The sequence below is a fragment of the Lissotriton vulgaris genome, unplaced genomic scaffold (genome assembly GCF_964263255.1).
Source record: "Lissotriton vulgaris unplaced genomic scaffold, aLisVul1.2 SCAFFOLD_4030, whole genome shotgun sequence".
In the NCBI taxonomy this organism is placed as follows: domain Eukaryota; kingdom Metazoa; phylum Chordata; class Amphibia; order Caudata; family Salamandridae; genus Lissotriton; species Lissotriton vulgaris.
In genome coordinates this window covers 1-13,136 of record NW_028241172.1, presented here as the reverse complement: position 1 = coordinate 13,136, position 13,136 = coordinate 1, and the positions used below count along the sequence as shown (strand labels likewise).

Sequence of the window (13,136 nt, the reverse complement as noted above, 5' to 3'; positions counted from 1 at the left end):
GAATCACTAGCAATGATTGGTGGATTCAGATAGTTGAAAACTGAAAGTTAGGGTGTATGGTTATGTTGTGTGAAAGAAGCAATTTGAATGGTTTAAAAAAAGTCACCAAAAGCAAAAATACCCTGTATAGGCTGCTGTATTGACAGGTCAAACATCCTTGCTGAGTTAATTTGCAACATTGTAAGATAAACTTTTGAACCTTACAGTTCAGTTAGGAGGGAGTTGCTATGGTAACAGATAGAAAGGTTTGAGAGGGGGATGGGTGTTGGTTTGAAAATAGTGAGGGAAGAGTTTTCATTGGTTGAATTAAGGCATATGTGTACAAAGATAGAGATTTTCTATGCCAGTCTTGGTTTCAGTGTATTGAGAGCACACCTTCTCCTCTGCTAAAGAAAAATTGGTGTGTGTGTCTGACACTGTTTTCAATCTCCAAAAGCATTTCTAAAGGTAAGTAATGATTCATTTAATTTAGATAGAGATTTATTTTCTCTATGGAGAATATTTGGAAGCAGATAGTTATGTTTTAGAAGTGAAATTGTATGTTAGTATATAAGTCCTGCGCAGTGTTTTTTACATGTTATTTAAAAATCGATTTTGGGTGCAAATGAATGGTATTTTTATTTGGCCTTTTTTATGATTGCCATGTGCAGTTGATGCATGACTTTAAACATGGGTAATAAGTGATGCACTGGTGGCGCCAGGCTTTTATAAATGAGGCCCTGACTTTGTTTGATGATATTGAGTGGTTGTAGTTAGGTTCTGTGCAGTGTTTCTTACATGTTATTGAAAAATCGATTTTTGGGTGCAATTGATTGGTATATGTATTTGGCCCTTATTTATGAATGCCATGTGCAGCTGATGCATGACTTTAAACATGGGTAATAAGTGACGCACTGGTGGCGCAAGGCTTTCATAAATAAGGCCCTGACTTTGTTTGATGATATTGAGTGGTTGTACTTAGGTTCTGTGCAGTGTTCCTTACATGTTATTCAAAAATCGATTTTTGGGTGCAATTGATTGGTATATGTATTTGGCCCTTATTTATGATTGCCATGTGAAACTGATGCATGATTTTAAACATGGGTAATAAGTGACGCACTGGTGGCGCAAGGCTTTCATAAATAAGGCCCTGACTTTGTTTGATGATATTGATTGGTTGTACTTAGGTTCTGCGCCGTGTTTCTTACATGTTATTGAAAAATCGATTTTTGGGTGCAATTGATTAGTATATGTATTTTGCCCTAATTTATGATTGCCATGTGCAACTGATGCATGACTTTAAACATGGGTAATAAGTGACGCACTGGTGGCGCAAGGCTTTCATAAATAAGGCCTGACTTTGTTTGATGATATTGAGTGGTTGTACTTAGGTTCTGTGCAGTGTTCCTTACATGTTATTCAAAAATCGATTTTTGGGTGCAATTGATTGGTATATGTATTTGGCCCTTATTTATGATTGCCATGTGCAGCTGATGCATGACTTTAAACATGGGTAATAAGTGACGCACTGGTGGCGCAAGGCTTTCATAAATAAGGCTCTGACTTTGTTTGATGATATTGATTGGTTGTACATAGGTTCTGTGCAGTGTTCCTTACATGTTATTCAAAAATCGATTTTTGGGTGCAATTGATTGGTATATGTATTTGGCCCTTATTTATGATTGCCATGTGCAACTGATGCATGACTTTAAACATGGGTAATAAGTGACGCACTGGTGGCGCAAGGCTTTCATAAATAAGGCCTGACTTTGTTTGATGATATTGAGTGGTTGTACTTAGGTTCTGTGCAGTGTTCCTTACATGTTATTCAAAAATCGATTTTTGGGTGCAATTGATTGGTATATGTATTTGGCCCTTATTTATGATTGCCATGTGAAACTGATGCATGATTTTAAACATGGGTAATAAGTGACGCACTGGTGGCGCAAGGCTTTCATAAATAAGGCCCTGACTTTGTTTGATGATATTGAGTGGTTGTACTTAGGTTTTGCGCAGTGTTTCTTACATGTTATTCAAAAATCGATTTTTGGGTGCAATTGATTGGTATATGTATTTGGCCCTTATTTATGATTGCCATGTGCAACTGATGCATGACTTTAAACATGGGTAATAAGTGACGCACTGGTGGCGCAAGGCTTTCATAAATAAGGCCTGACTTTGTTTGATGATATTGAGTGGTTGTACTTAGGTTCTGTGCAGTGTTCCTTACATGTTATTCAAAAATCGATTTTTGGGTGCAATTGATTGGTATATGTATTTTGCCCTAATTTATGATTGCCATGTGCAGCTGATGCATGACTTTAAACATGGGTAATACGTGACGCACTGGTGGCGCAAGGCTTTCATAAATAAGGCCTGACTTTGTTTGATGATATTGAGTGGTTGTACTTAGGTTCTGTGCAGTGTTCCTTACATGTTATTCAAAAATCGATTTTTGGGTGCAATTGATTGGTATATGTATTTGGCCCTTATTTATGATTGCCATGTGCAACTGATGCATGACTTTAAACATGGGTAATAAGTGACGCACTGGTGGCGCAAGGCTTTCATAAATAAGGCCTGACTTTGTTTGATGATATTGAGTGGTTGTACTTAGGTTCTGTGCAGTGTTCCTTACATGTTATTCAAAAATCGATTTTTGGGTGCAATTGATTGGTATATGTATTTGGCCCTTATTTATGATTGCCATGTGCAGCTGATGCATGACTTTAAACATGGGTAATAAGTGACGCACTGGTGGCGCAAGGCTTTCATAAATAAGGCTCTGACTTTGTTTGATGATATTGATTGGTTGTACATAGGTTCTGCACAGTGTTTCTTACATGTTATTCAAAAATCGATTTTTGGGTGCAATTGATTGGTATATGTATTTGGCCCTTATTTATGATTGCCATGTGCAGCTGATGCATGACTTTAAACATGGGTAATAAGTGACGCACTGGTGGCGCAAGGCTTTCATAAATAAGGCCTGACTTTGTTTGATGATATTGAGTGGTTGTACTTAGGTTCTGTGCAGTGTTCCTTACATGTTATTCAAAAATCGATTTTTGGGTGCAATTGATTGGTATATGTATTTGGCCCTTATTTATGATTGCCATGTGAAACTGATGCATGATTTTAAACATGGGTAATAAGTGACGCACTGGTGGCGCAAGGCTTTCATAAATAAGGCCCTGACTTTGTTTGATGATATTGATTGGTTGTACTTAGGTTCTGCGCCGTGTTTCTTACATGTTATTGAAAAATCGATTTTTGGGTGCAATTGATTGGTATATGTATTTTGCCCTAATTTATGATTGCCATGTGCAACTGATGCATGACTTTAAACATGGGTAATAAGTGACGCACTGGTGGCGCAAGGCTTTCATAAATAAGGCCCTGACTTTGTTTGATGATATTGAGTGGTTGTACTTAGGTTCAGCGCCGTGTTTCTTACATGTTATTGAAAAATCGATTTTTGGGTGCAATTGATTGGTATATGTATTTGGCCCTTATTTATGATTGCCATGTGCAACTGATGCATGATTTTAAACATGGGTAATAAGTGACCCACTGGTGGCGCAAGGCTTTCATAAATAAGGCCCTGACTTTGTTTGATGATATTGAGTGGTTGTACTTAGGTTCTGCGCCGTGTTTCTTACATGTTATTGAAAAATCGATTTTTGGGTGCAATTGATTGGTATATGTATTTGGCCCTTATTTATGATTGCCATGTGCAGCTGATGCATGACTTTAAACATGGGTAATAAGTGACGCACTGGTGGCGCAAGGCTTTCATAAATAAGGCCCTGACTTTGTTTGATGATATTGATTGGTTGTACATAGGTTCTGCGCCGTGTTTCTTACATGTTATTGAAAAATCGATTTTTGGGTGCAATTGATTGGTATATGTATTTGGCCCTTATTTATGATTGCCATGTGCAACTGATGCATGACTTTAAACATGGGTAATAAGTGACACACTGGTGGCGCAAGGCTTTCATAAATAAGGCCCTGACTTTGTTTGATGATATTGATTGGTTGTACATAGGTTCTGCACAGTGTTTCTTACATGTTATTCAAAAATCGATTTTTGGGTGCAATTGATTGGTATATGTATTTGGCCCTTATTTATGATTGCCATGTGCAGCCGATGCAAAACTTTAAACATGGGTAATAAGTGACGCACTGGTGGCGCAAGGCCTTTATAAATCAGACCCTGACTTTGTTTGATGATATTGAGTGGTTGTACTTAGGTTTTGCGCAGTGTTTCTTACATGTTATTGAAAAATCGATTTTTGGGTGCAATTGATTGGTATTTGCATTTGGCCCTTATTTATGAATGCCATGTGCAGCTGATGCTTGACTTTAAACATGGGTAATAAGTGACGCACTGGTGGCGCAAGGCCTTTAAAAATAAAGCCATGTGTTGCTATTGTATAAACTTAAATATGTTGCAATTTATTGTTTATATTGTTTGCTTTTTAACATTACTTTGTTGTTTGCTAATAGTGGTCTTTCATGTGTTTTTTTAACAGAACAACAGATTCAAATCAACTTCTGAAAAGGAAGCAAAAATGCCTTCAAGGCAAAGAAATATCAAAAATACCATACGGAAAAGGAGAACATCAACAACAGAGTTTATGGAATCCTCTTCAACAACTACTTCAAAAAACACCAGAAAAGCTTCTGGTAAGCCAATTAAGTCTTTTCTTCGCAACATATGTCGTAGGAAAAAAAATGAAATTGCTAATGTGAATATACAGAAAAAGTCAACAAATCTAAAAAGGAAAGAGAAGCCCACAAAAAATGTTTCCATTGGACCAGGAGAGAAGAGAATGGTTAGCAATAGAAGGGTAAATGTTTTTAGGGACATTCGTAGGCGAATGTTTCGCAATAGGGTAGTTTTAAATTTGCTAAAAAATGAAAAGAAAAGTAAACTAAAAGCTGCTTTTTACAAGAAAAAGAAAAGTGTAGAAAAGATTGTTGATCAGGCTTTTGAAGTTAAGAAAAAATTATTTATTTTAATAATCAATAGAATTAGGATACTTAATAAGGCAATGGATGTTTTCAAATCGAACAGTAGATGGAAAAGAATTATTAATCGGAGTAATTTTTGTGAAGTATTTTCTGGTGAATGGATGCATAGTTCAAGTTCTGAGCCTTTTTTTAATGAGGAGAGTTACTTTCAGGAAAATGATTTGGTGCATGCAGTTGACACCAGTGGTCGTGCATATGAGGTGAAAGATAGTTGTGTGATGGAAAAAGAGAAACTTGTATCTAGAGATGCAGAAGAGGTCTTAGCTGATGAAGTTTTAGGGAGACGTACTAAGGGTCCAGTGTACACATGGAAATGCAGTAGTATTTGTAGTGTGCGACAGGAATCAATTGATTTGCTTCGAAATTTCTTACGTACATATAGTAAAAAAAGTCTCAAACAAAAAATGAAGATCCTGCAAGAGTTAGATCCTTGCAGAGTGAGAGAAAGCACAGGTTTGCAAGGGCATTCACTAGCATGTCTTTCTAGAAAAGTTTGTCGGAGTGTTTTTCATCATTTTAGGATGTTAGCAGTGCATCATAATAACGTAAGGAAATTAGTGAGGAAGTTGTATTATGCAAAAAGTCCTGCACTTAAGCTTAAACAGTTAAATAGTGCTCTTTTGCATGGATCTGAAGTGGATGTGAAGACTATTTGTGAAGAAATTGAGTTTTGTTATTTTGGGAACAAAGAGGACAGTGTAGAAATAGATATAGTAATGGATGGTAATGCAGAAGATAATGGACAAATTTCAAGTATTGAAAAGTTTGATGAGGAAATTATCAAGTTTAAGGTGAAATCAAGTGAGAGGCCTAATGTAACTTGTGTGTGTTGTCGACGGACTCATTATAAAATTCAGACTAGGTTAGTTGATTTATATGCAAAAAGTGAATTGGAAAATAATAGTGAATGGGAGGATTTTGTAAGTTATTTGTTGGTGGAGAATTCTTTTGATTTGAGTTTGGATCAGCGTATTTGCACTTATTGTTTGAAAAAATTAAATGAAAATAGAATGCCTGCAAGAGCAGTTTATAATAATCTTCAGTTGATAGATATTCCTTCTGAATTGATGGATCTAAATACTTATGAATCTATTTTGATTCAATGTGTCCATCCTTTTCAGGCTATTGTTCGCATGGAGCCTAAGACAGGGAAATTGCCTCCATCAGATTTACTGAGAGGATTAAAGGGAAGAGTTGTTTATTTGCCTCTAGATGTAAAGAAAAATATTAATACAATTGGTGTAGAAAGAGTAGAAGAAGATCCTTTAGTTATTCTAGTTAATGGGGTTCCAACAAAGAGTAAGAAAATTTGGCAAGATTTAGTGGATGTTAAAAAAGTCAAGAAGGCAACGTTGTATTTAGTTAAAAACAATGAGTACTACAAACATGTAAGTGTTGGAGTAGAGGAAACAGCTACAGAAGAAGATAGTGATTCTTCAGTTGGTCAAATTGAAAAAGTTGATGTGTCTAGAACTGAAGAAATATATGAACATTATACTGTTCATCCTTTGCATTCCAAAGAAGTAATGGGAAATGCAATTGACTTGTTTCAAATGAAGGCAGCAAAAGGAAGTCCCATTAGTGTATGGGAAGAAAGTTTGGAAGCTCGTTGTTTTCCACAATTATTTCCAACAGGTTGTGGTGGACGATATGATGATCGACCAGTTCAAATTCCTGCAGCTGAATACCGGACTCTAAGATTATATGCAGAAGATCCAAGGTTTCGTCAATGCATTCCATATTTATTTCATCTACTGTTTGAAAGTGATTTGTCTGGGCTTTCTTATGCAGTTAATCATATATTAAAAAGTGGACCTCATTTGCAAAATGTATGTGCAAGGGACTTTATGGAGAAAGTTAATCTGCAAGACAGTATTTTGGAATCTCAGCTAATCAATCTCATGGCATGTCAACGTGGAACCAACGAGTATTGGTTTCGTCGTCATGGAGAATTGAAATGTATGCTAAGAAACTTAGGAACTCCTACATGGTTCCTCACTCTTAGCTGTGCTGAGTATGCCTGGGACGATTTACTTCAATTTCTACGAGAGGCAAATGAAAACATACCAAATATAGAATTGAAAACACCAGGAGAACTGTGTTCTTTAGATCCAGTGAATGTTTGCAGATATTTTAATCATAGATTTGAAGCTATGATGTCTTTTATTACCAACAAAAAAAATCCTCCCCTTGGAGAGGTTTTGGATTTCTTTTGGAGGAAGGAATATCAAGCGAGAGGTGCTCCTCATATACATATGTTGTTGTGGATTAAAGATGCACCCAAATTTGGATCAGATTCAGATGAAACAGTGATGAGTTTCATTGAAGAGTATTCAACATGTGCTGTTCCAAAATCTACTGAAGAAAACAATTTAAGGCAACAAGTTTTACGTTTTCAATCTCATCGTTGTGGAAAGTACTGTCGTCGAAAATTTAAAAACAAGGAAAAGTACTACACGAAATGTCGTTTTGCATTTCCTCGACCAGTGATTTCTAAAGGAAGAGTAAATAATTTGATGTCATCTCTACGACATACTGTGACGAGAAAATCTCCCAAAAACACATATAATTTGAAAAGAAATGAAGAATCTAAGTACATCAACGATTACAACCCAGTGATTTTGTCCATGTGGAATGCTAACATGGATATTCAGTTCGTTGCTGACAACTCTATTGCTGTGGCTCGATATGTGACATCTTACATCACCAAAAAAGAAAAGACAGAACTGAAGGAAATGTGGGAGGACATTTCACATGAAAAGAGTCTAAGCAAGAAATTATACAGTTTCAGTCTGAAGATGTTGTCGCATCGAGAAATTGGAGCATATGAATGTTCTGATCGGTTATCATCAGCAAGTCTCTATGCCAAATCAAGAACAATCATTTGGGTGAGTCTTGGTCTTGCTGCAACACGAAACCGAGTTTTGAAATCTGTACAAGAAATTGAATATTTGGCGGAAAAAGAACCAAACAGTACAGATATTTTGAAGACAAATATGTTGGATACATACTATCCAAATAGAAGTACTCACCTTGAGAACACATGTTTGTATGAAGTTCTTCAAAACTACAGTTATAAGAGGAACATCACAGAAGATATCAATAATGGAAAATATGCACTCATTGGCTATGAAGGATGTCTAGTGAAGCAGAAAAAAGGCCATTTGATTAATCATCGAAAATTGAGTTGTGAAGTTCCAGACAAAAGAGAATTTTACTATTTAGCTCTTTTGCAACTCTTTAAGCCATGGCGTACAGAAGAGGAACTACTTGGAGATTTTCTCTGTTATGAAGACTCTTTTAATGCAACTAAGGATACCATAGAATGTCCTATTTTTCTAAATTATCTGCAAATGTTGAATGAAGAAATGGAGCAAGAAACCACAATTGCTGAAGAGATAGCTAGAAACAGTTCTCAAGATAGTCAGAGTTCTACTTCATTGAGCCAGGATCCACTAGGAGGACCAATTATCCAAAATGAAGCTGCCACTGCCATGGATGAGGTGGAAAGAGCTATGGAACAAGCTCAAGAGGATGGAGTTAACTTAGAAGATTTGGTAACGCAACTAAACATTGAGCAGAAAAAGATATATGATGAAGTCACAGAGCAGATTGAACATGGATTCAGACATGAGAAAAAAGAGTGCTCATGTATATTATTTGACCCTGTCCGACTGTATGTAAGTGGAGAAGCGGGGACAGGAAAAAGTTTTCTAATTAAAGCCGTTGCAAGTTATCTGCAGAAAAGGACTGATTCACCACTGTCTTGTGTTGTAACTGCTCCAACTGGTCTGGCAGCACATAACATTAAAGGGATTACTCTACATCGTTTATTGATGCTGCCAGTTGAACATGATAATAAATTGCATTACAACAAGCTATCTGGAGATGCGTGTTCTGAAGTTTCAAGAGTCTTGAAGAAAATGAAACTTCTTATCATAGATGAAGTAAGCATGGTCTCAAATCTAATGCTTGCTTTTGTGCATTTGAGAATGCAAGAAATTCTTAAAACAGACTATGATGTGTTATTTGGAGGAAAACACATTATTGTTTTTGGAGATCTATTGCAGTTGACTCCAGTAAAAGGACAACCAGTGTTTAAAATGCTCACGCATGAAGATACCAGGAAGTCCCTTGGAAGCATTGGAAATGTTAATATATGGCTAAATTTTAAATATGCTGAACTGCTTCAAAATATGCGACAGGCCAAGGATGAAGATTATAAAAATATTCTACAAGATGTAAGAATTGGAAAAATGACTGAGAAAGGGAAAAAAGCTTTGCATAGTCGATTAATTTCAAATTTGTATGCAAATGAAAACATTCTTCCAGAGAATATTTTTAAAAAAATGACTGAGAAGAAATCTGGGATATGTTTGATGCCAACTCTGCAAGAATGTTCCATCTTCAATCAAAAAATGTTAGACTTAGAAAATGAAGAGATTGTGAAACTGGAAGCAATAGATAAAATAGAGCATATGGGTGCAACAATTGTTTTGTCAGAAAATTTGAAAACTAAATTGCATTCATTGGAGAAAAGTATTTCAAAAACAGCTGGTTTTGAAAAGACTCTGAATGTGTGTTTAAATTGTCGTATCATTTTGAGAAGGAATTTAAATGTTGAAAGCGGTCTGGTAAATGGAGCAATGGGTTATGTTGTTGATTTTGTGAATTACAGAAATAGAGATGGAATTGAATTTTTAAAAATAAAATTTGATGGCATTGAACAAGTACAACAAATAAGTCGTTGTTCTGCTAGATTTTTACTTGTAAAAGACTTATATGTTCGCCGAAAACAGTTTCCTGTTTGTTTGGCGTATGCAGTGACAATTCATAAATCTCAAGGTTTAAGTGTAGATAGTGCATTGGTGAACATTGGAAGATCTGTGTTTAAAGAGGGTATGGCATATGTGGCATTATCTCGAGTCAGAACTTTATCAGGATTGTACTTGATTGCGTGTGATGAGACAAAGATTTCTGCCGATCTAGATTGTGTTAAAGAATACAATAGGTTAAGAAGAGAGTATGCTCCACATTTGCCTCAATATCCTCTGTTTGAAAAACGTGTGGTAGGCCGAAAAAGAAGAAATGAGGATAATTGTAGTGAGGTAGTTGCAAAAAGACAAAAAGTAGAGAAAACTGTAATTGAAAACAGGAAGAAAAAGAATTGTGGAGAAAATGTTGTTGGATTTCAGTTTGAAAACAGTTCTGGTGTCAACTGCTATGCTAATGTAGTGGTTAATGTTGTTTTTTTTCTTAAAAGTTTACAAGAACAGATTGTTGAAAATCGGGATCAAAGATTGTGTGGTTTATTGAATTCTGTGTTTCAGAAATGTAGCAGTGTTACAGCACAAATAGAAAGTGTAACAGAAATTCGAAATATTTTAGATTTGTGTTCTGGTCAAGATAAATTTTCACAGAACATTCAGCAGGATTGTCAGGAATTTTTAATGTATATGTTTGGTGTTTTGGAAGATGAAGGTGTAGATGTAGATAATCTTTTCAGTCTTTCTTATCAATGGCAGCATGACTGCCACAATTGTAGTTTATCAAGTACTACTACAATAGACACTGAAAGATTTATATATTTGACTTTACCAGACTGTAAATCAGTGTCTTTTAAAAATCTAGTTAAAGCAGCAGATCATAATATGGTGTGTACCCAATGTAACTGTACAATGCTGTCCACATTATTTATACAAAGGTATGGGCAGTATATTATTTTAGTTTTCCAACGATGTAGACCTGATGGAACTAAATTGACAACTTCTATCAAAAATTTTGTGGCTTCTCAGTTATCAATTTCTGGAAGGACCTTTACAACTGAAGCTATTATTTATCATGATGGATCTTCGACCACCTCAGGACATTATACATGCTACTTAAAATCTGAAAATGGATGGAGTTACTGCAATGATTCTCATTTAACTTATAAACAACGTTTGCCTTATGACTCTACAAATTCTTATCTAGTGTTTTTAAAACCAAAGTTTTAGTAAAGGGAATTGGCCTTTGAAGACGGGAATAGTTAATAAAAGTTAGTTAGTTAGTTAGTTAATCTAATATTTGAAATTATTTATCTCATGTAGATACTTTAAGTGGATCTCAAAGTAAAAAATACTGATATATCTGACACAAATTGGCCGTGAGGAAAATGTAAGATATGATGTTGTTAGAAGTTGATGAAATCGAAGTTATAGAGCACAGCAGACTTTTTTTCACCAAAAGGACCTTCACTATCTGCAATCTCATGTAGATACTTTAAGTGGATCTCAAAGTAAAAAATACTGATATATCTGACACAAATTGGCCGTGAGGAAAGTGTAACATATGATGTTGTTAGATCTTTTTTCATAGGAAGTCGATGAAATGGAAGTTATAGAGCACAGCAGACTTTTTTCCACCAAAAGGACCTTCACTATCTGCAATTTGGTCTCACGGAAAAGTAAGTGAATCAAAGATTAGTGTACTTATATGAGATGTATGTTTGAATGGGTTTTTTTAAACACAATCTTTTAGATTGTGTTTTTTTTTTCCCGCTGTTATATGATGAAGACTTTGATCTCACTAATTTAAGTGAAATTCAATATATTCTGAGAACAGCAAAAATAAATAATGTAACATATTGTAGAAGTTATTGTGTAGTTTGCATTGTGTAATTTATATTGTGTTCACATTGTCTTATACTCATTTTCTTTTTCACCCTTATTTACCTCTCTTTACTAATTTACACTCTTTTTTCATCGCTGTTTCTTTAGTGCACTTCATTCACAACTTCTTAATCTAATAGGAACTGTCTGCATTTCCTCTGTTCCTTCCACCACTTTTTATCTTTTTCATATTCTCACAGTACCACTGCTTTAGTTTCCTAACCCTCTCTTTCTTTTTCTCCTTTTTTTTTCTTTCGCATCCATTGTACTGTAGTTCACTTAGTTCTTCCTTTTGTCTTTCTGTGTACTTACTCTCTCACTCCTGTTTTATCCATCGTTCTATACTAACTTCATTCCTTTCATCCCTTCACTCTGTTACTTTACTTCACTCACTCTCAATCATCTTCTATTCCTCTTTTTTATTTATAGTTTCTCAATCAGACTTCTCTCCTTTTCACTCATTTTTCTTTTATTTTCTTATCTTTACTGATTTTGATTTGATATCTTACATTCTTTTAGTATCTTATTTACCTTTAGGAATTTGTTCTCTTTCTATTTCTTTTTCCTTTTTTTTTCTCTTTCTACATTACTTTCTTTCTGTTTTTGTATCCTTCACTATTGCATCATTTCTTAGTAAACTTTTGTAGATTTTTAAACCTCATGAACTGTTGTTTCTATTTTATTATATATTTTTAAGAAATTATAACGTGTTTTTTCTTTTATCTTTCATAGATACAAGTTTGCATTGATTATATGGTAAGTGTGTTTACAAAATCTTTTTTGTTATCACCTTTTGTTTTATTTTCACTATTTTTCTGTCACCCTACCGCACCCCTATTTCCTTACTTTGCTTCCCTCACTTATTCTTTTGTTCCATGTTTACTTCCGACCACATTCAATTTCTTTCAGTACTTCTGCCTATGCACACTCCTTCACTTACCTTTTTTACTGGTTCACTTAGTCCCTTTGTGACAGTCCTTCTTTTACTCTCTCTCTTGTTTGTCTCTATTACTCCCCATGTGTTACCCTTATTCACTTACATGTACCCTCTTTCACCCCTTTTTACTTATATTCACTGATATTTACTTTCCCTCAATCACTGCTATTCTTTTCCTCTGATTCCGTCACTACCTGACATTCCCATACTTAACTGTCCTTCTTTTTACTTTCAACATCCATTTACAATCTCCCTTAACCTCTGCTTTAGTCTTCTTCCTATTTCTTCTTTCTTTTGCTCCCTTATTCATTTTTCTTTTCTCAGTTACTTCCTTTTACACTTTTTATCTGTCTTACTATCTATTACACAGTCCCTCCTTCATTTTTTTTTCTTTTTTTTTGTTAGTGCGCTGACGGTACGCGCACCGGTGCGCGCACCGAAAGCGAAATATAAAAAAAAATATTTTAAATTAAAAATATTATCTCAATATACATTATAGTGTTCATTTTTACAAAAACATACTTTAGCAA

The 13,136-nt window shown here is 35.1% G+C and overlaps 1 protein-coding gene across 1 annotated transcript; it reads left to right on the top strand.

The window, feature by feature from the left end:
• Positions 1-342: 342 nt before the first annotated feature.
• On the top strand, positions 343-12,550 carry LOC147672096 (uncharacterized). The gene is made up of 2 exons (XM_086948037.1): positions 343-447; positions 4,518-12,550. Exon 2 carries the CDS (start codon positions 4,557-4,559, stop codon positions 11,013-11,015), a length of 6,459 nt encoding a protein of 2,152 aa, XP_086804163.1. The 5' UTR covers positions 343-447; positions 4,518-4,556; the 3' UTR covers positions 11,016-12,550.
• Positions 12,551-13,136: the final 586 nt, after the last annotated feature.

Coding starts and splice junctions, on each gene's coding strand:
- LOC147672096 (XM_086948037.1), top strand. CDS start 4,557: ATGCCTTCAAGGCAAAGAAATATCAAAAATACCATACGGAAAAGGAGA.